The sequence below is a fragment of the Meles meles genome, chromosome 19 (genome assembly GCF_922984935.1).
Source record: "Meles meles chromosome 19, mMelMel3.1 paternal haplotype, whole genome shotgun sequence".
NCBI lineage: Eukaryota > Metazoa > Chordata > Mammalia > Carnivora > Mustelidae > Meles > Meles meles.
This window is the reverse complement of record NC_060084.1, coordinates 49,056,049-49,078,437: the sequence shown is the minus strand read 5'-3', so window position 1 is coordinate 49,078,437 and position 22,389 is coordinate 49,056,049. Positions and strand designations below refer to the sequence as shown.

At 47.2% G+C, this 22,389-nt stretch overlaps 1 protein-coding gene across 2 annotated transcripts in view; it reads left to right on the top strand.

Moving 5' to 3' along the window:
* The first annotated feature begins 903 nt into the window (after positions 1-903).
* The window catches only part of OPA3 (outer mitochondrial membrane lipid metabolism regulator OPA3), a 73,327-nt gene continuing 51,841 nt past the window's right edge, over positions 904-22,389 (top strand). For both annotated transcript variants that reach the window (XM_045987665.1, XM_045987664.1), the window contains exon 1: positions 904-1,100. In XM_045987665.1, coding sequence (XP_045843621.1) covers positions 959-1,100 — 142 coding nt within the window. In that variant the 5' untranslated portion in view covers positions 904-958. The remainder of the gene's footprint in view (positions 1,101-22,389) is intronic.

The following is a 22,389-nucleotide window of genomic DNA, read 5'->3' as shown; positions in this document are numbered from 1 at the left end:
TGTTTATATGATCTTGCTCCCTGCTGGCTAAAAGACGACAGTCTCAGACATGTCCTTAAAGTCCTTCTTGAGCCAGCTCCCTGGGGACCCTCGCCCACCAGTGGAGGAAGTGGGGCTGCTTGAGAACGGGTGTGGTTTTAGTAGCCAAGACACGGGGCCATCACTTTCTGGGGGCTGAGAGACCTTCTCCCGCGGCCCCCTCTCTGGGCCTCCGCTGGTCAGTTCCTCAAGAAAGGGCTGGATTCGCTATTTCTGGGATGAAATGCACCCTCAGGACAGTGTTCAGACCTGCAGAGCAATAAGGGCTGCTTCTCGGGGGCTTACTGTGCCTGGCACCATTCTAAGCACCTACCACGGCTCCCTTACTGTTTTTACATTCAAGATTTGCATGCAAGCCTTACAACTACCCAACAAGGTGTTCTTATAATTCCCATTTTGTAGATGGGAATACTGATGCCCAGGAAGGTTACGTCACTCGCTTAACATCACAAGCAAGTAAATGGGATCCCCGCCCAGGTCTGTTTCACTACAGGGTCGGTTTCTTCTTCCCAGGGAGAGCTCTAACCTGAGAGGAAAGCGTATCTGGGACTCATTATCCCTAATTAGGACTAATTAAGAGCCTCTTTTAAGCGGGGAAGCCACCTAAGTACAAGACGTCACGAAGGAACACGGTGACAACAGCCAAGGCAGGCGTGGGAACCCAACCACGCTCCCGCGAACAGCCGTTTAACGGCACCGCCCCCTGACCGGCCTCACTTCCGCCTTTATTTGCATATTCAGCGGTCGGACGTCAGGCGTCAGCGTCGACGCGTTGACATCAGGGAGCGCCCCTGCAGTGCTCCACCCCCGAGCGTACGCACGTACGCACGCACGGAGACGAGCGGGCGGGGGAGGAGGGAGAGATCGGAGGCGCCCCGCCCAGTCAGCAAGGTTGCGCGTGCCCCGTGCGACCGCCAAGATGGTGGTGGGCGCGTTCCCTATGGCGAAGCTGCTCTACCTGGGCATCCGGCAGGTCAGCAAGCCGCTTGCCAACCGCATTAAGGAGGCAGCCCGCCGAAGCGAATTCTTCAAGACCTATATCTGCCTCCCGCCGGCTCAGCGTGAGTTTGACCCCACGTCCCTCCAACCTTTTCATTCTCCAACCCCTCTCTGGTGGTTGCTCAGGGGATGGACTTCTGTTTACAACCAATCACAGCCCGAACCGGCAAAGTCCTGCAGCCAATAGGGAGGGATCCTGGAAGAAGGGCATGCAGGTTGCCCAATAGTCCACTCAGGCGTGGGGCGGGGAGCGGGGCGGGACGCTGGCGCCCGGTTGGGAATACAAACCAATAGAGGAAGAGAGCGCGTGGAGACTGACGTCCAGACGAACCAATAGTAGGGGAGAAGGGAGTAATATGGGTGGGACATCCCAGGACGAGAGGAGTTGGGGGCGGGACTGAGGAGAGCCTTGATCGGGTGGTTTGCCTGGCCACCCTTAATTTGAGTTCCAAAACCCCACCCGGTTTTTCAGTTGCCCTCTAGTCCTGGAGGGTGAGGTGCCTGACCAGGCATGGCGTTCGGGGAGGGCTTTCTGGCAGAGGAGACCTCTGGGCGGGGATCTGAAGGGTGAGGAAAACCTCACCAGACCGCAGGGATGATGTCGAGGGGGAGCTGGGAGCACCAAGGCCAGACGGTTAAGGGGAGCGTATCTTTATTCCTTGTGAGTGTGGGTGCTCAAAGTTTGCAGAATTTTTGGTCCTTTGGTGTTTTGTGGGGCCTCTGCCAGAGTTGCGGATCTGAGAGTGGAGAAAGTTACCAGACTGCCCTCCTGTCAGCTCGCTCCTTTGACCCTCACTTGTTTTTGTCCCCACGTCAGGGAGGGGAAATGACTTACCCAGTTTATAGCAAACAGGCCTCGAGACCAGAAGTGAATTACTCAGGTCACACGTGGAGTCTATGCCAGGGTCAGGACTTGTATCCCAGAACGAGTTTCTATTTCCTGCCACTGACTTTCGAAACATAAACCGTGTGATGTGTGTTAGTGCTCTGGTGTAGAAAGTGGCTTCTTGGGTCAGACTGACATGGGTTCTCATCTGCACAACCCACCCCACCCCCTGGCCAATTCACTTACCCCTTTGGAGCTCCGGTTTTCTCTCCTGTACAACGGGTATTATATAATAGCAACATATAATGGGCATTTGGCTTTGTGCCAGACCCTACGCTAAGCACTTCACAGGCCTTCCATCCTTAAATCCTCACAAATTACGAGGTAGGCGCTGTTATTTTGTGTATAGGTTCTGTGCATTTATGCTGTAAATAATACTTATGTTGTTATGAGGAGTGAATGGATTTCAAATGTTAAGTCAGTGGGTGGTACCAAGATATGGCTGTTGTGTAGATGGTGTGGTTACAGAAAAGAAGCAAAGGCAAAAAAATCTTGTCCTTGGGAATTTTACATGCTTGGGGCAGGGATGGAGTGAGGGAGTAGCCAGCCAGTAAACAAAATAAATAGTTAAAATATGAATTATATTAGCTAGCAGTACTTGCTCTGGAGAAAACATGAGGGAAGCAAAAAGAGGACTGTATGGGGGAAGGTTGGAAGTTTCCATGGGGTGTCAGGGAGACCTCAGTGAGAATAGGAGGAGAGGAAGGAACAGCAGTTCAGGTACCCGAGAAAAAGTATTCTCTCACATGCAAAGGCCCTGAGGTGAGTTTGCCTGGTAGGTTTGATGAATGGGTACGTGGACATTGCTCCTGAGTGGATAGGTCTCACCGGAAGGTATCAGCGGAGGAGGGACAGGGTCTGAGGCATATGTTAATAGGATTCCTTTGGCAATCATAGGGAGAGGTTGGATGCAGGGAGGAGGTGAGCCCCGTACTCAAGGTGGGAGGTGAGTGGGGAGGAAGGGTCAGTTTCTGGAGACTTTTCTTCTCTCATTCTTTTTAAAATTTCAGACCCTCAGAACAGTTGAAAAAAAAAATGGTATAGGGGCACCTGGCTGGTTCAGTCGGAAGGGCATGTGATGCTTGATCTCGGGATCATGAGTTCGAGCCCCACATTGGGAGTAGAGATTACTAAAAAATAAATAAACTTAAAACAATAATTATTAAAAATGAAAGGAAGAATGGGATAGTCATCAATTATATACTCTTCACTGCCTAGTTCACTGGTTTTTAGCTTCCAGCAGACTTGCTTTGTCTTCATTCTTGTATATGGATGTGTTTATATTTGTATATACTTTTTTTTGGTGAACAATTGGAAAATAAGTTGTGGATGTAACACTTTACTCCTAAATGTTTTAACCAGTGTTTCCTGAGAGCGAAGACATTTTCATATATCACACAGCACCGATATCACACCTGAACAGTTTAACATTGATAATAATATTGATACCAATATTATTTAATATACAACTAATATTTAATATATAGCTCATAATCTGATTTCTCCAGTTATTCCCAAAATGTCCTTTTTAGCTATTTATTATTATTATTATTATTTTTTAAGATTTTTAAAAAGATTTTATTTATTTATTTGACAGAGAGAGATCACAAGTAGGCAGAGAGGCAGGCAGAGATAGAGGGAGAAGCAGGCTCCCCGCCGAGCAAGGAGCCCGATGCGGGACTCGATCCAAGGACACTGGGATCATGACCTGAGCCGAAGGCAGAGACTTAACCCACTGAGCCACCCAGGTGCCCCTTGTTATTATTTTTTTAAAAGATTTTTATTTATTTATTTATTTGACAGAGAGATCACAAGTAGGCAGAGAGGCAGGCAGAGAGAGAGGGTGGAAGCCCCGATAGGGGGCTCAGTCCCAGGACCCTGTGATCGTGACCTGAGCCGAAGGCAGAGGCTTAACTGACTGAGCCACCCAGGCGCCCCTATTTATTATTCTTTTTAATCTAAGATCTGCTCAGGGATCATGCACTGCCTTTGATTAGCGTCTGTTTTTAGTATATGTGCTGCCAAAGTGAGCACAGCGTGCCTCTTTAATATCCTTTAATCTACAGAGCCCAGAAATCCCGCCCAGTGACTGTCTTTGTAAATAAAGTTTTATTGGCACACAGCCACACCCATTGGTTTGCATATTGTCAGTGGCTTCAGAGATGGGTTTTATGGCCCACAAATCTAGAATATTGACTCTGGCCTTTTACAGAAGAAGTTTACTGATCCTCCTCTCTACTCGTGTTCTTGTTTTTTGTTTTTTTTTCTTTCTTTCTTTTTTTTTTTTTTTTTTTAAGGGCATTGACATTTGGAAGAATCCAAGCCAGTTGTCCCATAGTATCTCACAACCTGGAGTGTTCTGACTGCTTCCTCTGATTTGATTCACACTGAGCATCTTTGGCAAGAACCCCACACACATGACGGTGTGTCCTGAGGACATCACCTCAGGGGGCTCCTAATGTCTGTTTGTTCCGTCATTTGTGATGGAGACTTGGGTCCCTCGGTTAAGGTGGTGACCACTGAAAGAACCTTTCCTTTTCCCCTTGGTAATGAATACCCAGTAGATTTGTTTAGAAGACCATGCTGGCAGGATTTCCCCTGGAGTGGGCGTGACCTGGTTGGACTGAAAAGACCAGGCGCTCGGTTTGAGATATACGGGCCATGATGTTATTACATATTGGACTGCGCTGATATTGATACTTTAAAAATCACGTTGTTACCATCTCCATGCTGCTGTTTGCCCTTTGCTGTGGCCCCCCTGCCTGTGTGATTGGAATTTTCCAGAGCTGATAGCAGCTGTGTGCTCTGGGTCAGGCCTCCAGTGCTGACCAGCACATCTAGCATCTGTGCCTCTGGCTGAGGTTCTTGTGACTCAGCAGGGTGGGCTGGCTGTCTTCCCCCAGCAGAGGCCGGAGTGGTGGGTGTGAACGGCAAATGCAGGAGCATAGATCATCAGTGATGCACTGTGGTGGGGAGGCAGGGATCCTTCTTTCTTTCTTTCTTTCTTTCTCTCTTTCGATAGAAATTTATTGGATACACAGCAAGGGAGCAGCGGGCAGGACAGCAAAGGAGAGACTGTCTGTCTGCCAGGAGGCAGTGGTGGGGGCTACAGTTAAGAGGGGGAGTGAGGAGGTAGGGGAACATGTGGAATTTTCCTTTTTCAGTACTTGTGCCTGGTTGTAAGTAATCTGTTGCGCAGCTGGGGCTTATGGATATTTTCAGGTGGGCTGTCTGATGGGCCTCTGCATTTAGCCCGAGGGTCACCATGGCCCTTTGAGCTTACTCAGGTTTCCACTGCTCAAGCCTGTTGCCTAAAAGTGATCCCCCCCCCCCCCCCCCCCCCCCGCCACAGACGGACAATGACAGATCTCTGGCACTGGGACAGAGGTCTCATCTTCAGTAGCTGCTTCATGGTGGGGTGGGGGGCACTGTCCCTTCCTGGACATGGTGGTCTAGCAGGGGTTCTGTGCAGTGACAGACCAGAGCATGGTGTTAGGTTAACATGCTGGTAGGCGATTTCGGGGAACTTCCTTGGTGGCCAGGGGATTTAGGGAAGGGGACCCTGGCATGGTATGGGCTGGAGTTCTTGTTGGACCACGAGTCGTATATGGAATTGGTGGATTCACTCAGACGCTTAGGAATGTGTCTGTAGATCAAGATGGTGGCTGGAGGGGCGCCTGGGTGGCTCAGTTGGTTGAGCGACTGACTTCTGCTCAGGTCATGATCTCGGACTTTCAGGATCGAGTCCCGCATTGGGACTCCCAGCTCCTTGGGGAGTCTGCTTCTCCCTCTGACCTTCTCCTCTCTCATGCTCTCTCTCACTCATTCTCTCTCAAATAAATAAATAAAATCTTAAAAAAAAAAAAAAAAAGATGGTGGCTGGGCCCACGGGAACGAAGGGCAAAGGTGGAGAGGAGGAGAGGAAGGTGGCTGAGAGCTGGCATCAGGGGAGGGTTCCATCCGGGTCCGTAATGTGTTGTCTGAGGGGTATGAGGGTTAGGCTGCCGAAGGGCCAAAAAGGGAAAGGAGAGGGAGGGAAGGATCCCTCCAAAGGGTAAGAGGGAAATCCTGCACCCTTTGGGGCAAGGGCAGGTGGGCTGGATCCCTCTGGGACTTCGGATCCTCACTGAGGGGAAGTCCCAAGAAATTCCCAGAGAATGGGGGGAGAGTCCTGGGCTGCAGAAGGTCCCCACAAGGGCCACCAAAGTGGGGTAACCCCATCGGGTGGGGGACTGTGGCAGTGAAAGAATTCACCCGAGGCCCAAAAAAGGAGATACAAGTATATTGAATCTACTGCAAGGAAGCAGTGGGAGAGCAAAGGAGAGCCTGTGTGCCAGCAAGGAACCTTGTAAACACAGATTTCTGGGGGAGAAAAAAAAAAGGTTGGTGACGCTGGGCGGGTTGGGACCGCTGTTGCTGAGGGCATCGCTGATGTTTTCCAGAGGGGCCTGGGATGTGTCTGGGCAGTGGGAAAATTCCAGTTTGTTTCTGCCTATTCCTTTAGAGTACGCTGGTCCTTTTTCTAGCGCACTACTCATGGTAGGCAGCAAATTGCCCCCCAGAGATGTCCCCATCTTAATCCCAGGAACCTGCTGAATGTGTCACTTCCACGACAGAGGGGACTTTACCAATGTGATTAAATCAAGGATTTCGGCCTAAGGAGAGTGTCCTGGCTTATCTGGGCAGGCCTGTGTAATCATAAGGGTCCTCGTAAGTGAAAGAGGGAGGCGAAAAAGGGACCGATTTGAATATGCTGCCGGGCTGGTCTGCAAGGTGGAGGAGGGGCGGTGGGCCAGGTGTGCAGGCAGCCTCTGGAAGCCGAAACAGGCGAGGAAACGAATTTTCCCCTGCTCACATCTTGAGTTCAGCCTCCTGAGCTCTGTTCTGAGCCACCGAGTACCCCTCCTCTGGAGCTGGGCCACATGTGTGTGAATCCTAATCGCCACGCTGGCCAGGTCACTGAGCTTCTTTGGGCCTCAGTTTCGCTGTCCGTACTGTATTGTTATGCCTTGTTATGCCGATTCCATGGGTTCCTACCTGTGGAGCGTTCAGCAGTGCCCCAGCCCTGAAGTGCTGCATAAACGTTTGTTGAGTGGCTAGAAATGCCAGAAATCGTGGTCATTGCTTCTGTTGTCATTCTCTTCGTCCTCTTAATGCAAAACCTTCCACTGAGATCCTTCTCGTTGTGCACTCCTGTCCTGCAGTCAGTACTTCCTGCCTGCCGGTGGTATGGGTCCCTCTTCCCTCAGTCAGTGCTCTCAGGCTGACCACAGGCGGAAGGCTCTGGGCTTTCTCGTGGGCGCTTCTCACTAGCAGGGGGCAGTGACTCTCTGTGTCTGATTAGGAGCTGGGGTTGGAGTTCTTTTTTTTTAAGATTTTTTTTTTTTTTTAATTTTTTTTAGAGAGAGAGAGATCACAAGTAGGCCGAGAGGCAGGCAGAGAGAGAGGAGGAAGCAGGCTCCCTGCGGATTAGAGAGCCCCACATGGGGCTCGATCCGAGGACCCTGGGACCGTGACCTGAGCCGAAGGCAGAGGCTTTAACCCACTGAGCCACCCAGGCGCCCCTGGGGTCGGGGTTCTGAGTCAAGCAGAGAGAGGGCAGTATGGTGGAGTAGAGGGCCTCGCACTACCTTATGCTTCACAGAATACTTAAAGCATCTTTTGAAAGGAATGGTGTACCTGCAGGGAAGGAAACTGACTCCTCCCAGAGCAAGGAGGAAGCAGGAGCAGGGAGCTAAGGAGGGGAGTTAAGTACTGAAAGTGCCTTATATACTCCTGGGGATATGGGCAGATGCACATGGTCTTGGGGACAGGGGCTGTCCTGTGGGAACACTGGGCAGGGGACCATCTTGTGTAAAACCAAATCCCAGGAAAAGTACCCCTCGGGGACAGGGTGAACTAGGAAAAAACCCACCCTGCAAAGGCACAGCCTTAGGGGTGGATGGAGATGGAAAATGTCTCCCCTGAGAACACTGCCTGTCCCTCCTACGGGCCTGGGGGACTGAATTATACTCTCTGAAAGGCCAGAAGCAGCAAGCTGAGAGTGAACCCAGGTCTGTGTGCACTTGACAAGGACAAGCCCCCTCTGGAGGAGTGCTCCCTCCGACTGAGCCTTGGAGAATTCCTTCAGGTGGAGTTGCGGCCCATCTCGTAATACAGAATTACATACTGTACAGAAAAAGAGGCACCATGAGTGAGAGTCAGCAGACACAAATCGTGGGAGGTCAAGACCTCCGAACACTGTGGCTATCAGAATGAACAGACGTGGGTATAAACTATGTTTATATGGGAAAAGGATAAAATAGGGCTATGGAAACATGAGTGCAATCAGAAATTACCAGGAAGTTGGAACAAGAACCAACTAGAACTTTGAGAAATGACACAGCTGACATTCAGAGCTCAGTACAAGGACTAAATAAATACCAGATGAAACGTAGCTGCTGAGAGTATTGGTGTGGTGATAGACATCTGAAGAGGGGAAGAAAAATTTTGTGGGGTGCTCCCCCTAGCTACCCAGGAGGGCCACCTGTGGGTCCTGATTGGGCCCATCTGGGGAAGGAAGGGCTGGACGTTTTTATTTTTAACATTGTCTGGAGGATCGCATGAATGTTTGAAAAATCACTTCCCTGGAGTCTATTTATAATCTCGAGAGCACCACGGAGTTCTGTTGCCTGACAGCCAGGCTGCTGCTGGTGACCTCCAAACACTGCTTTTATTATGGTCTCTTGGTAAGGAAACATGTTGCGCATTCTCCCGTGTGTGTGTGTGTTTGTGTGTGGTCAACACTATAATACAGTGAATATGTTGTATGCATTTTAAATGTTAAAAAATTAGAAAGTGTGGCAGACTCCTGGTGGCTCAGCCTGTTAAGCATCTGCCTTCAGCTCAGGTCATGATCCCAGGGTCCTGGATCAAGTACAGCATCAGGCTCCTTGCTCAGCAGGGAGCCTGTTTCTCCCTCTGCCTCTGCTGCTCCCCCTGCTTGTGCTCATTCTCTCTCTCTGACAAATAAATTAAAAAAATATTTTTTAAAAATTGGAAGGTGTGGAATTAATATACATATTTTAAAGATTTATTTATTTGTCAGAGACGGAGAGAGGGCACAAGCAGGCGGAGCAGCAGGCAGAGGGAGAAGCTGGCTTCCCACTGAGCAAGGAGCCTGAGGCTGGGCTTGATCCAGGACCCTGGGATCATGATCCGAGCCCAAGGCAGACGCTTAACCCACTGAGCCACCCCGGCATCCCTGGAATTAATATTTTTAAAATATTTTAGTTTATGTATTCATGGCCGCCCAAATATTTTTGCTCTCGTTAAAAATATTTTCTTATGCAGACATTGTTAAATACATTTGGAAACTCTTGGTGTAGCCCTTCGTAAGAGTCTAGTTTTGACATTCTTTGTGTTCAGCTGTCAGAGCTGGCAAAGACCTAAGGGAGGCATAGAGAGCCAAATGAGAGAAGCGTGCTGTCGGCTCCATTTAATCCCGCTGCTCATTTTTCAGGCCCACTCTTCATATGCAGAGGTACTTGTTGGAATTTGCCCGAACTCACATTGTTAAATCTTCAGTCCATGGTTTCCGAGCAGGAGTCTTTTTTAGGAAGGCCTTTTGTGCAGGCTGGTTTGAATCAGTCTGGGAATATCCCCAGGAGTCCATCCGCCTGGGCTGCATTATGCAGAGTGGCCAGGAGAGGGCGCCTGTGCCGCCCTTTCAGCATCTGGAGTTTGCTGATGACACCTGTCTGCTGAGAGGCACTAGAAAAGCTCGATTTCTTCTCTTCTTCCCTCCATTCCCTTATCTTGTTACTCTTCCCTTTTCCTTCTTCTCCCTTCCCTCTTCCTCCTTCAAGACATAAGCATAACCAGCAGTTCTGACATTTTCTTCCTGTGCCCCAGAGAAACACCTTGTCTACTCCTCGTGCTCACCCCTCCTTGAGACTCTAGTCATTGCCTGAGAGACCTTCCCTGAAGGCTTGGCCCCCCCAGGATGTGCCTCTGTCCCTCCCTGGAGTCCTACCCCCCTTCCAGCTTCTTGGCTTCTCTCTTCTTGCTCTCCAGCTCCAGTCAGCCTCAGCTCACACCTCTGAGCCCCCACATAGCTGGTGATGGCCTCGGGAGCTCCCTCAGTCCCCCTGTGTATTAAACTGTCCCTCTGCTGTCAAACCCACCCAGGTCCTGCCTTCGATGAGCATAAGGCCACAGCAGCTACTCTCTGCTGAGGGCCTAGTGTGTAGCCATTATTACCTCTCTTAAATTGAATCAAAGTTTATGTTATTTCGGGGTTTTAGGTTTTTCTTCTCCATTGAGGTTTTCTTTTTTAAAAGATTTTATTTATTTATTTATTTATTTGTCAGAGAGAGAGAGAGAGCGAGCACGCACACAGGGGGAGAAGCAGGCTCCTTGCTGAGCAGGGAGCCCAATGCAGGGCTTGATCCCAGGACCCTGAGATCATGACCTGAGCCGGAGGCAGACACTTAACTGACTGAGCCACCCAGGTGCCCCTCCTTTGAGGTTTTCTGAAGCAACTTACTAAATTTAGGAAAGTCATATATGCTTATTGTAAAAGAAAGAGCAAGATACGAATCGGTTTGTGCTTATCTGTGCTAATTGAAAACCCAGCCAGTAAATCTTAATTAAACCTAAATCGAAAGGATGTTTATTGTTAGTGGAGGAAGGTGGCTCTGTGGTAGGTTTGGTGGCTTGGTGGTGTCATTAGGGACCCGAGACTCTTTCTGTCTCTACCATCTTCGTGTTCAGGCAGTAACTCTCCTTAAGGCTTCAGAGGGCTCTTGGAGATCCAGACATCATGCCTTTATACAGCAGTGTCCAAGGGAGGGAGTATATGTGTATGTGAGTGTGTGTGTGTGTGTGTGTGTGTGTGTGTGTGTGTTGAGGGATGGGATGGGGCTGGGAAATGCAAGTGTGCTCTTCAGATAAAAGAGTCTTTGCCTGGAAGCCCCCAAGAGACTTCCTTCACTGTTTATTGGCCAGAATTGAGTCTCATACCACCGCTTGCTATCTGGGAGGTCAGGGGGCTGAATGGTGCTTCTAGACTCTAACGGCAGGGAAGGATATTAATAAGACAGTAGAGAATTGTATACAGCAGGGGCACCTGGCTGGCTCAGTCAGTAAAGCACACAACTCTTGATCTCAGGGCTATACGTTCAAGCCCCACGTGGGGTGTAGAGATTACTTAAAAACAAAAAAGAAATCTTTTTTTTTAAAAATATTTTATTTATTTATTTGACAGAGAGAGAGAGATCACAAGTAGGCAGAGAGGCAGGCAGAGAGAGAAGGGGAAGCAGGCTCCCTGCTGAGCAGAAAGCCTGATGGGGGGCTCGATCCCAGGACCCTGGGATCATGACCTGAGCTGAAGGCAGAGGCTTTAACCCACTGAGCCACGCAGGCGCCCCCAAAAAAGAAATCTTAAAAAAAAAAAAAGAATAATATAAAGTCACCTTACTGGTCATGACCACTAAGGCATAAGCATGAACACTACCTTAATGGCTGAAGAAACTGAGGAGAGCTGTTCAGTGACCTGATGTCAGTTCATGCAAAGCCCTGAATGTGCCAGCTTCCCCACAAGCCAGGAAGAACGATCTCCATTTTGAGAAAGAGGACCTGGAGATTCCAAGAAGTTGAGAAATTCACCCAAGGTCACAGCAAGTAAGTAGCAGAGGCAGGACTTGAATCCAGGACCACCCGGCTCTGAGCACCCTTAGCCTTGAGCTGCCTCCTTTGTGCCTCCGAAACTCCCGGATGCCGCCTGTACTGAGTCGAGGTGGTCTCTCTGGGTATCAGTGGGGGCCAGCAGTTGGGCTATTCTTTGGGACAAGTACGTGCTTGTATAATCCACTCACTCCACGGAGCCTTGCTTAGTGGCCGCTGGATGCCAGGAACTATTCTAGGAGGTTTGACTAATTCAGCAGTCACCAAAACAAACAAAAATCCTCTGCTCTCGCGGAGCTCACATTTGAGGATATTAATTACCCTCCTGGTGACTCTGGGGCCCAGAGAGGTCCTTCTTCCCAGCAGTCCCACCCAAATTCCCAGGCTGAATCTCAGTGGTCCAGATGGCTCGTGCCCATCTTGAGCCAGTTGTCATAGCCCGAGGAAGGCAGCCTAATGGGCTCTCTGAAGGGCAGGTTCGTCACTGCCAAATCCTTTGGACCCAGTGTGGGGGACATGGGATTCCCCTAGATGCTGGGTAGACAGAGCCAGTCGTGTCCCCTCTGCTGACTGGTGGCAGCGTGTGTCCCTGCTGTCTCCAGAGGCAGTGGTGGAGGAGGGGACCACGTCCCTCCTCCGGGGCTGGAAGCTCCTGCCTGCTTGAGTCTCGAAATGCCCGGGGCAGTGTTGGGGTGGGCAAATGCCCGGGGCAGTGTTGGGGTGGGCATGCGGCGGGCTGGAACGCAGCCAGGAAGGGCCTTCCTGGACAGGGACTGGCTGGAAGCTATTTACTCTTGATCATAATTTCTTAACTGATGATAACAGTTTTCATTCATTATGGTTCCTATGATCTCAGCAAATATTAATCACTTTATTAGGGAATTTATGTGATTGTCCTGGTTTTTATGAGTGGGGACATGTCTCAGAGCGAGGAGCAAGTTCCCTGAGGAACATGGAATAAGACATCAACCCTTTGGCTCCCACATTCCTCTTGCGTTGAATTTTTATTTTATTTTTTGCATGTCATTTATTGTACAATATCTATACAACACAATGTACAGATCTAAAAGGTGTAGTTTAGGGGCGCCTGGGTGGCTCAGTGGGTTAAAGCCTCTGCCTTCGGCTCAGGTCATGATCCCAGGGTCCTGGGATCGAGCCCCGCATCGGGCTCTCTGCTCAGCAGGAAGCCTGCTTCCCTCTCTCTCTCTGCCTGCCTCTCTGCCTACTTGTGATCTCTGTCTGTCAAATAAATAAATAAAATATTTAAAAAAAAAAAGAAAGAAAAAGAAAATGTCTCGTTCGGTGAGTACTGATGTATGCATGTGCCAATGTAACCAACTTCCACGTGCTAAAACATCTCCATCACCCCTGGGGTTTCCTCCCTTTCCTGTTCTGTCACCTGTGGGACTACTCTCACTATACATCAGTTTTACCTGTCGTTAAGCTTTGTTCTCAGGCTGCTTTAGAGCTCTTTCTGCTGCAGGTATCAATAGTTTGTTTCTTTTGCTGCTCTTCATATGTATCTTTTATTCCAACATGTGAGCCTGCTTTACTTGGTTTATCTAGTCTCTTAATGATGGACATTTTGGACCCTTGGGTGTCCTTTTTCTTTCTTTTTCTTTTTTTTTTTTTTTTTTTTTTGGTTATTACCAGTAAGGCTATTGTGAACATTCTTGTACAGGTCTATTTTCATTTATTTTGGGTGAATACCTAGGAGTGAGATATCTGAGTTATATTATAAAGATAAAGTTAATTCTTTTTTTTAATTTAAAGATTTTTATTTATTTATTTGAGAGAGAGAGGGAGAGAATAAGGGGAGGAGGAGAGAGAGGGGGACAAACAGACTCAATACCGAGCACCGAGCCAGACGCGGGGCTCGATCCTACGACTCACATCATGATGGGACCCAAGAATCAGACGCTCAACTGACTGAGGCCCCCAAGCGCCCCCAAAGATAAAGGCGGTCTTCATTTTATAAGAAACCACCAAAGAGTTTTCCCATGGGTCTAGTTGCTCCGTGTCCTTGCCAACAATCCTTGTTTTCACAGGTTAATTTTAGCCATTCCGGTTGGTGTAAAATGGCAACTCACTTGCTTTTCTCTGATGAATTGTGATGTTGAGTACTTTTTCGTAGGATAATAAACATTTATTATCTCACACAGTTCCTAAGAATTCAGGAGTGGCCTTGCTGAGTGGTTCTGGCGCAGTGTCTCAAACAGAAAGCTTGCCGGGCGCTGAGAGGTCTGCTTCCTGGCTGACTCACTGGCCTGGTCGATGGTGGGGCTCAGTTTTTCACTGGCTCTTGGGCCAAGGGCTCAGTTGCTCTGCCCACGGACCTCTCCTTAGGGCTACTCATGGCTTGGCCGCTGGCTTCCCCCCAAAGAGAATGATCCGAGACTGAAAATGACTAAGACTGAAGAGTCTGTGTCTTTATAACGTCACTGTGGATGTGACAACACCACTGGGCCATATGCTGTTGGTCACACGGACCAACTCTAGCATAACGTGGGAAAGGACTCTAAGGCTGGGGATTATCAGGGGCTCTCTTGGAGGCTGGCAACCACAGTTCTGTTGCTACCACGAATGCGAGTTATCTATTTTTTTTAAAGAATATTAAATCAGTCTTGTATTCCTGGATAAATGCTGCTTGGTCATGGTATGTGATCCTTCTTATATATTGGTGGCTTTGATTTGCCAATATTTTCCTAAAGATTTTTTTTTTAATAGCTGTGATCATGAGTGATATATTACAAAATTTTATTTTCTTGTAATGTCTTTGACAGGTTTTAATATCATGGTTTTTCTGACCCTGTTAAACAGTTGGGAAAATGTTCCCTCATTCTCTTTCTCTGCAAGATTTTGTATAAAATTGGAGTGATTTCCTCCCTAAATATTTGATATAAGTGTCTATCTGGGCTTTCATTTTTCTTTAAGGGAAGGTTTTTATTTTTTATTTATTTTTAAAAAAAGATTTCATTTATTTATTTGACAGACAGAGATGGATCACAAGTAGGCAGAGAGGCAGGCAGAGAGAGAGAGGGAAGCAGGCTCCCTGCTGAGCAGAGAGCCCGATGCGGGGCTCGATCCCAGGATCCCGGGATCATGACCTGAGCCGAAGGCAGAGGCTTTAACCCACTGAGCCACCTAGGCGCCCCAATGGAAGGTTTTTAATAACATTCAATTTCCTATCTTTGGAAAGGAATTTTATATGTGGTCAGGATGGACTAAGATAGAAATAAATGGATTTTTAAGTATACTTGTATAGGATTGAAATTCTGCTTTTCTCTCTTAAAAAAAAGGACAAAGTTTTCTCGGATAAGAAAATGTAAAGGGGACACTGGGTGGCTTAGTGGGTTAAGCCTCTGCCTTTGGCTCAGGTCATGATCTCAGGGTCCTGGGATCGAGTCCCGCATAGGGCTCTCTGCTCAGCAGGGAGCCTGCTTCTCTCTCTCTCTCTGCCTGCCTCTCTACCTATGTGATCTCGCTCTCTCTCTGTCAAATAAATAAATAAAATCTTTAAAAAAAAATGTAAACAAAGTTTTTTTTCCCCTCTTTTGACTGCCCAGAAAACTGAAACTTATGTTTTGTCTTTATCAGGTCTTTGACTACTTAAAGTTAAAACTTCTCAATATTGTAAGTTTTTCTAACAACTATATAACCCTACATATTTGCCTTTAGAATCTCTTATTGTCACCTTGATTAAATAATAATTTTTAAGTTTCATCATGATCTATAGTGTTATTTAAGCATGTGCTTTATAACTTTAGGAGGATTTTTAACCAACTGCCCCAAGATTTAAATTGTAAATGAAGTCTCTTTGATTAGGCTTGTTTATTTGGTATATTATGTTCTGGTCTAAGGCCATCACTTAATACTATAATTATTGAAGTGTTAGGTGTCACAGAAATAACTGGATTTTCTTGTCAACTATATTAAAATAAATTCTAATCAGATCTTTAAAAACAAAACAAAACAAAAATCAATTTTCTTAGTATTTATAGGACTTTCAGATTTTCTACTTTTTTGTATCAGTTTTCATAAATTATGTTTTTTAAACATACATAGCATTCATATAAGTTGTTGAATTTGGTGGCATAAACCATTTCATATTCTTTTAGTATTCATTTATAGATTTTATTTTATTTTTATTATTTTTTTATTTTTAAAATATTTTATTTATTTATTTGATAGAGAGAGAGATCACAAGTAGGCAGAGAGGCAGGCAGAGAGAGAGGGGGAAGCAGGCTCCCTGCTGAGCAGAGAGCCCGATGCGGGGCTCGATCCCAGGACCCTGAGATCATGACCTGAGCCCAAGGCAGCGGCCTAATCCACTGAGCCACCCAGGCGCCCCTAGATTTTATTTTTTTAAGTAATCACTACACCCAACGTGGGGCTCCAACTCACGATCCCAGTATCAAGAGTCGCACACTGGCAGACTGAGCCAGACTGCCCCTCCTGTTGTATTCTTTTAATAACTGTAGGATCTGTAGTAATGTCTCTTCTTTAATGCTGGATAATGGTAATTTATGTTTTTTTTTCTTTATTCTTGATCACTAGTCCTGCTAGTGGTTTATCAGTATGTATTTCAAAGATTCACCTTCGACCTTGTTATTTTCCTCTCATTTGTCTGTCTCTCGCTGTCTCTCTCTCTCTGTCAAATAAATAAATAAAATCTTTTTGAAAAAATCTTAGATTATTCCTTTCTTCTTTTTTAAAAAAAATTTAAAAAGATTGTATTTATTTATTTATTTGAGAGAAAGAGATCGCAAGTAGGTAGAGAAACAGACAGATAGATACAGAGGGGGAAGCAGGCTCCCTGCTGAGCAGAGAGCCTGATGCGGGGCTCAATCCCAGGACCCTAAGATCATGACCTGAGCCAAAGGTAGAAGCTTTAACCCACTGAGCCACCCAGGCACCCCTTATTTTTTAAAAAAAAATTTAAAAGATTTTATTTGTTTGACATAGAGAGCATAAGCAGGGGGAGTGGCAGGCAGAGGGAGAGGGAGAAGAAGGCTTCCCACTGAGCAAGGAGTCCGATGTTGGGCTCAATCCCAGGACACTGAGTTCATGACCTGAGCCAAAGGCAGACACTTAGCCTAGTGAGCCACCTATGTGCCCACTTTCTTCTTTTTTGTATATTTAAATACAATTTTCCCTCTAAGCACTGCTTTATTTTTTGAGTAGACTCTATGTCCAAGGTGGGACTTGAACTCATGACCCTGAGATCAAGTGTTGCTTTTTCTACTGACTGAGCCAGCCAGGTACCTCTCTAAGCACTATTTCAGATACATCCAACAGAATTTGATGTGTTGTGTCTATATTGTCATTCAGTTCTGTGTATTTTCTAGTTTCTCTTGTGATGTCTTCTTTGATCCATGGGTTATTCAGATGTATGTTGTCTAATTTCCAAATATTGGGGCCTTTTTAGATTTCTTATTGTTACTGATTTCTAATTTAATTCCATTATGAACAGCAGTAATGTACATGGTAGAAAAATTCAGGTGGTAAAAAAGGATTGAATGTGGTAGAAAGTACATATGTTTCCCATCCCTGCCTGCCTTCCCACCTGCCTTCCCACCTGCCTGTCTTCGTTCTTTTCTTTTTTCATTAAGAAGTATTTGCTGGGGGCACCTGGGTGGCTCAGTGGGTTAAAAGCCTCTGCCTTCAGCTCAGGTCATGATCCCAGGGTCCTGGGATTGAGCCCCGCATCGGGCTCTCTGCTTGGCAGGGAGCCTTCTTCCTCCTCTCTCTCTCTGCATACTTCTGATCTCTGTCTGTCAAATAAATAAATAAAATCTTTAAAAAAAAAAAAAAAGAAAGAACTATTTGTTGAATGCCTATTTGCCAGGCACTGGGGCTGTATCCATTTAATAAGAGACCCAAGTCTCTGCTGTCCGTATAGTATTGAGCTTCTCCTGATAGGAGACAGATACTAAACAAGTTAAGGAAGTAAAATATATTCTGTGTCTGGTGGCAATGAGTAGGAAAGAATGAACCAAGGAAGAAGGATTAGGTGTGATGGGAGAAGGTAAATGCTCTGTGAGGTTGGGTTTAGGAAGGCCTCTCTGATGAGGTGAGTGTTTGATTAGAGACTTGAGTAAAGTGAGGAAGTGTGGATATTTGGAGAAGTGTGTTTCAGGCATAAGCCATAGTAAGTGCAAAGGCCCTGAGGACAGAGCATGCCTAAGGCCAGGAGGTGAATGGAAGAGTAGGAGGCCAGAGGTCAGAGGGGGAGCCACCAGAGGTCACCCTGAGCCACCTTCCAGAGGTATTCTGTGCATGACCAAGCATAGTCTAGGTATGTGGTGTTTAATTCACATAAATGCCAGTATATTTATTCACTCTCTTTTGTGTCCAGTTTTTTTCTTCTTCACAGCATACCTTGAAAATCCATCCCACGTTCTTTTTCATAGCAGTTAGTACAGAGTGTGAATGTACCAGGGCCCTGTTGGTGGACATGGAGGTTATTTCTGGGTTGTGCTTATCCAAAGGATGCTGGCAGCAGTGTTCCAGCTTATGTGGCACTTGGCAGGCAGCCTTCGGACCGAGGTGCACGTGCCCCACATCCACCCCATCCCTGCACTCCTGCTTGGAAGGTTTTAAAGGAATCCTTTCCAGATCTCCAACTTCACCTGACTTGCCTGAGGAATCTGCTGGGTTTTCCTTCCTTTCTTCCCTTTCCAATGGCCCAGCTCTCCGGAAAGGATAGGGGGGATGTAAAGTATGGAAAGAAATCTCTTCCTCCTTTCTGGTCATACAATGATGCCTTGCTCCACGTGTAAAAACCTCAAGAATCACAAAAGAACAATTTGAAATGTCTATGACCAACACATTTTCCAGCCCACCTTATTAAGGCATGTGACTCTGGTCAAAAGAAAACTGGGGGCTGAGGGCACCTAGCTGGCTCAGTCAGTAGCCATGCGACTCTTGATCTCAAGGTTGTGAGGTCAAGCCCCATGTTGGGCGTGGAACCTGGGTGGCTTAGTGGGTTAGAGCCTCTGCCTTCGGCTCAGGTCACGATCCCAGGGTCCTGGGATTGAACCCCACATGGGGCTCTCTGCTCAGTGCGGGGGCAGGGGGCTGCTTCCCCCTCTCTCTGCCTGCCTGCCTCTGTCTACTTGTGGTCTCTGTCAAATAAATAAACAAAATCTTAAAAAAATAAAAAATAAAAAATAATTTTAAAAAATGTTAGTATCTCTCAAATGCTAGAAGTTCATGCTCTTTGCAATTATTTCAACTTACGGTGGAAAAGTGGATAGAACAGTCTCAAAGTTTATAAAGACTGTGCTAAGTTTTTTGAAAATTTGGTAAGAGTATACAGGAGCAGCAGGTTGTGTGGGCGCTGATTTAGCTACCGTGCAGAGGTGTCTCCCTGTCATTATTCCCTGGGTGTGCGTTCTGGGGATGTGAGCAGTATTATCTTTGCTTGCCACCCAGAGTTCCCTCCCCATCGAGCAGCAAGGTCCCCTCCATTTGCTCACACACAGGGCCAGGCCACTTGATCTCTTCCTGTTCAAGAAGTAGAAATCAATTTCTCGTTTGCAGTTTCCATTAGTACTTCCCTGCGAACAGAGGTGTACATCTTCTCATCTGTCTTAAGAGCCATTTGAATTTTTCAGTAATCACTCTGAAGTCTCAGCCCATTTTTTTTCTAAAGATTTTATTTATTTATTTGATAGAGAGAGAAATCACAAGCAGGCAGAGCTGTAGGCAGAGCGAGGGGGAAGCAAGCTCCCTGCTGAGCAGAGAGCCCGATGCAGGGCTCGATCCCAGGACCCTGAGATCATGACCTGAGCCGAAAGCAGAGGCTTAATGCCCTGAGCCACCCAGGCACCCCTCAGCCTGTTTTTCTAGCAAGTCATTGGGGTGTTCAGCATGTAAACCCTTTTTTTTTTTTTAAACCTTTGTCAATCTCTTCATTTTTTTCTCTTATTACCTTTAGGTTTTGTGGTGTACTTGGAAAGATTATTTCTAGATAATAAATGGTTTCTCTTCTGTTTTCTTCTAGTAGTTTTTTTTTTAAGATTTTTTTTTTTTTTTTTAATTTGAGAGAGAGAGAGACAGCACAAGCGGGAGGAGCAGAGGGAGAGGGAGAGAGAAAATTTCAAGCAGACTCCACACTGAGTGCAGAATCTGTTGCTAGGCTTGATCCCAGGACCCTGAGATCATGACTTGAGCTGAAACCAAGAGCTGGATCCTTAACTGACTGTGCCACTCAGGCGCTCCTCTTCTAGTAATTTTATAGTCCTGTTTGTGTACATGTTTAAGTCTTTGATGCATCTGCAGTTTGTTTGGGGTATTAGGTGTGAGGTAGGGATCCTTATTTTATTTTTTTCTTGCAGTTAGCTGTCCACTTGTCCCAACAGCATTGATCGAATAATGTGTCTTTTCTTCACCAAGCTGATACGTTTTTATCTCACTTTCACTTTTGTTCTCATTCTTTGAACATACCTCCCATGAACTTCTTTTTATTCCTTGCTCTATGCTAGGTGCCTGGGACACAGGAGTGAAACAAACCCTGTCCTGACCTTGTTTGTTCATCTTTATCTCATTCATCCACCCAGTGCTTCCTGGAGTCTCCTCCCTGTTGGGTCCTGTGCTAGGTAGTGGTCACTAGACAAGTGGTCAGTGCTAGGCTGGGGGAGCCTTGGGGGGAGGGTCCTTAGCAAGTATGGAGCTTGGGGAGGGCCCCCAGGAGAAGTGGATGGCAGAGTCAAGGAAGAGTGAGCCAGACAAAGTGGAAAGATGGAGGCGTGGGTAACCACATGTGCCAGAATAAAGCTGTAACGGGGAATTTATGGGAGGCTGGCTTGGCTGAAAAGTAGCCGGTGGGACCGGAAGTGGTAAGAGAAGAGCCTGGATGGCTCTTTGGGGACAGATCATGTTAACACATTTAGACTTGATCCTGAGGGCAGTGAGGACCCTGTGTCATGGTCACAAAAGAAACCAAGGACAAAAAAGCAATGAAAGGGAATTTGCTTTACTGTTTTTCAAAGACAGTTGCCCTTACTCTGTGCAGAAGACCTACCCGTGTTTGTCCTTCTAGCCTTTTCGCTATGATTTTGGTGCCTACTTGTGATCTCTGTCAAATAAATAAATAAAATCTTTAAAAAAAAAAACTGAAAGGGTCAAGTTCACAAAATACTGTGTTTCTCTGTGCTGTCTTCTTTCTCAGGCAAGCTCTCTCTTTTGGGGGGACAAGATGGCCTTGGTGGCTCCAGGTTCCCATCATGTTCACGAAGCAAACTCTTCTGACATTCTGACAGTCTAGGAAAAATTCCAGGGCTGAATGCCAGCGCCTAAAGTTGGGGGGTGGGGTTGGCCTTCCCTGAACAATGTGGAGGAAGAGTGAGGGATGGGCTTCCCCCAAAGAGAGTCAGGGGCCGTTTCCAGAGAAAGGGGAGTGGATGGTGGGCCAGCAAAACCAGCTAATGCCCACTTCACTGTGGCTTTGAAGGGAGAGAAGGGAAGGGTCCCTGTGTTCCATCCGGAGGTTACTGAGATGTCCTTGGCCCAGTCTTTCCCAGCTCCTGGGATGACCGAGGCTTACAGTTGAGGAGAGCCCCTTTCTGTATCTCATGGGAAGGCGTGGTTTTGCCCCCAGCAAATCCATGCAGGGTCACTGAGGTTCAAGTCCAAGGTCTAGCAGACTGCTGACCTCTGAGCGTTGGTCACCAGCCCCATGCCAGAGGGGCAGGCCTGTTTTCAACATGGTACCCTGCCCTCCGCTGTTCCTGGAGTCCCCCTGTTTCACCCTCTGAAGTCTCCTATGTCAGCCTGGGCGGGGGTTCCTGGGGGTCCTCAGCTTATCCCCACTCTCAGAGTGACCTGGTGCCTGCTGTTCTAGTCTCTTGGCTCAGCTGCCTCTCGTTGCCCCCCACACCCCTCCGTGGGTACCTAGAGCCTCCCTTCTGGCTCAGTCACCTTGCTGCTGTCTGCGTCCCCTAGCTAGGCCTGTGTGGATTTCCTTCCCTTTCCCCAGGTTCTTTCTACCCGACTGCTGTCTTTGTGGGCGTAAGGAGAAAGCAGAGTGTTCAATCTAACAGGCTTGACAGGGAATCCTGGGCTTGGGGTGGTTTGCTTGTTGATTGATTGATTGTTTTTGTTTTTGTTTTTTAACCACAACCTGTTTAAAAGATAATCAGTTCACATGCTTTAAGGTTCAAAGAGGATGTGACTGGTAAAGTCTCCCTCCACTTCTGTGCCCCGGGCACCCTGTTCTCCTCCAGGGAGGCAAACCACTCTTCCCTTGTGTGTTTTCTGGAAAAAACAAAAATAAAAACTGCCTTTCCAAGCAAATGCTGATACGCAGCCCCCTCCACCTTGCCTTTTTTCCCCAAGCATAGCAAACTGAATGCCCCGTGCTGGACCTCACTGCTTCTCACCGACCTTGGTACCCGGGAGAGAGCACTGATCAGCATGTAAACACCCTCCTTAACTCTTCCGTTCAGCTGCTGGCTGAATGACTGTAATTCAGGAGGCCAGAGGTAGTCTTATAGGGTCTCTGCTGGCTTTTCTTCATTGCTTCTGCAAACGGTGCTGCAGGACTAACGTGCTGGGCCAGGCTTCCCCACCTGCATGGGTAAAGCTGGCATCCGTCCCCAGAAGGAGAGTTACTGACTCCGGGGTGCGTAGCGAGTGGAGAGGCTCACTGTAAACACGGAACCACGAGCAAACCCAGGAACGAATGAGTCTCAGCACGGTCACCGCCACAGCAGACCTCATTCATGGTTTACCAGTTTTCCCACCAGTGTCCTTTTTCTGCCCCAGGATTTTATCCAGTTTCCCTTTGTATATAG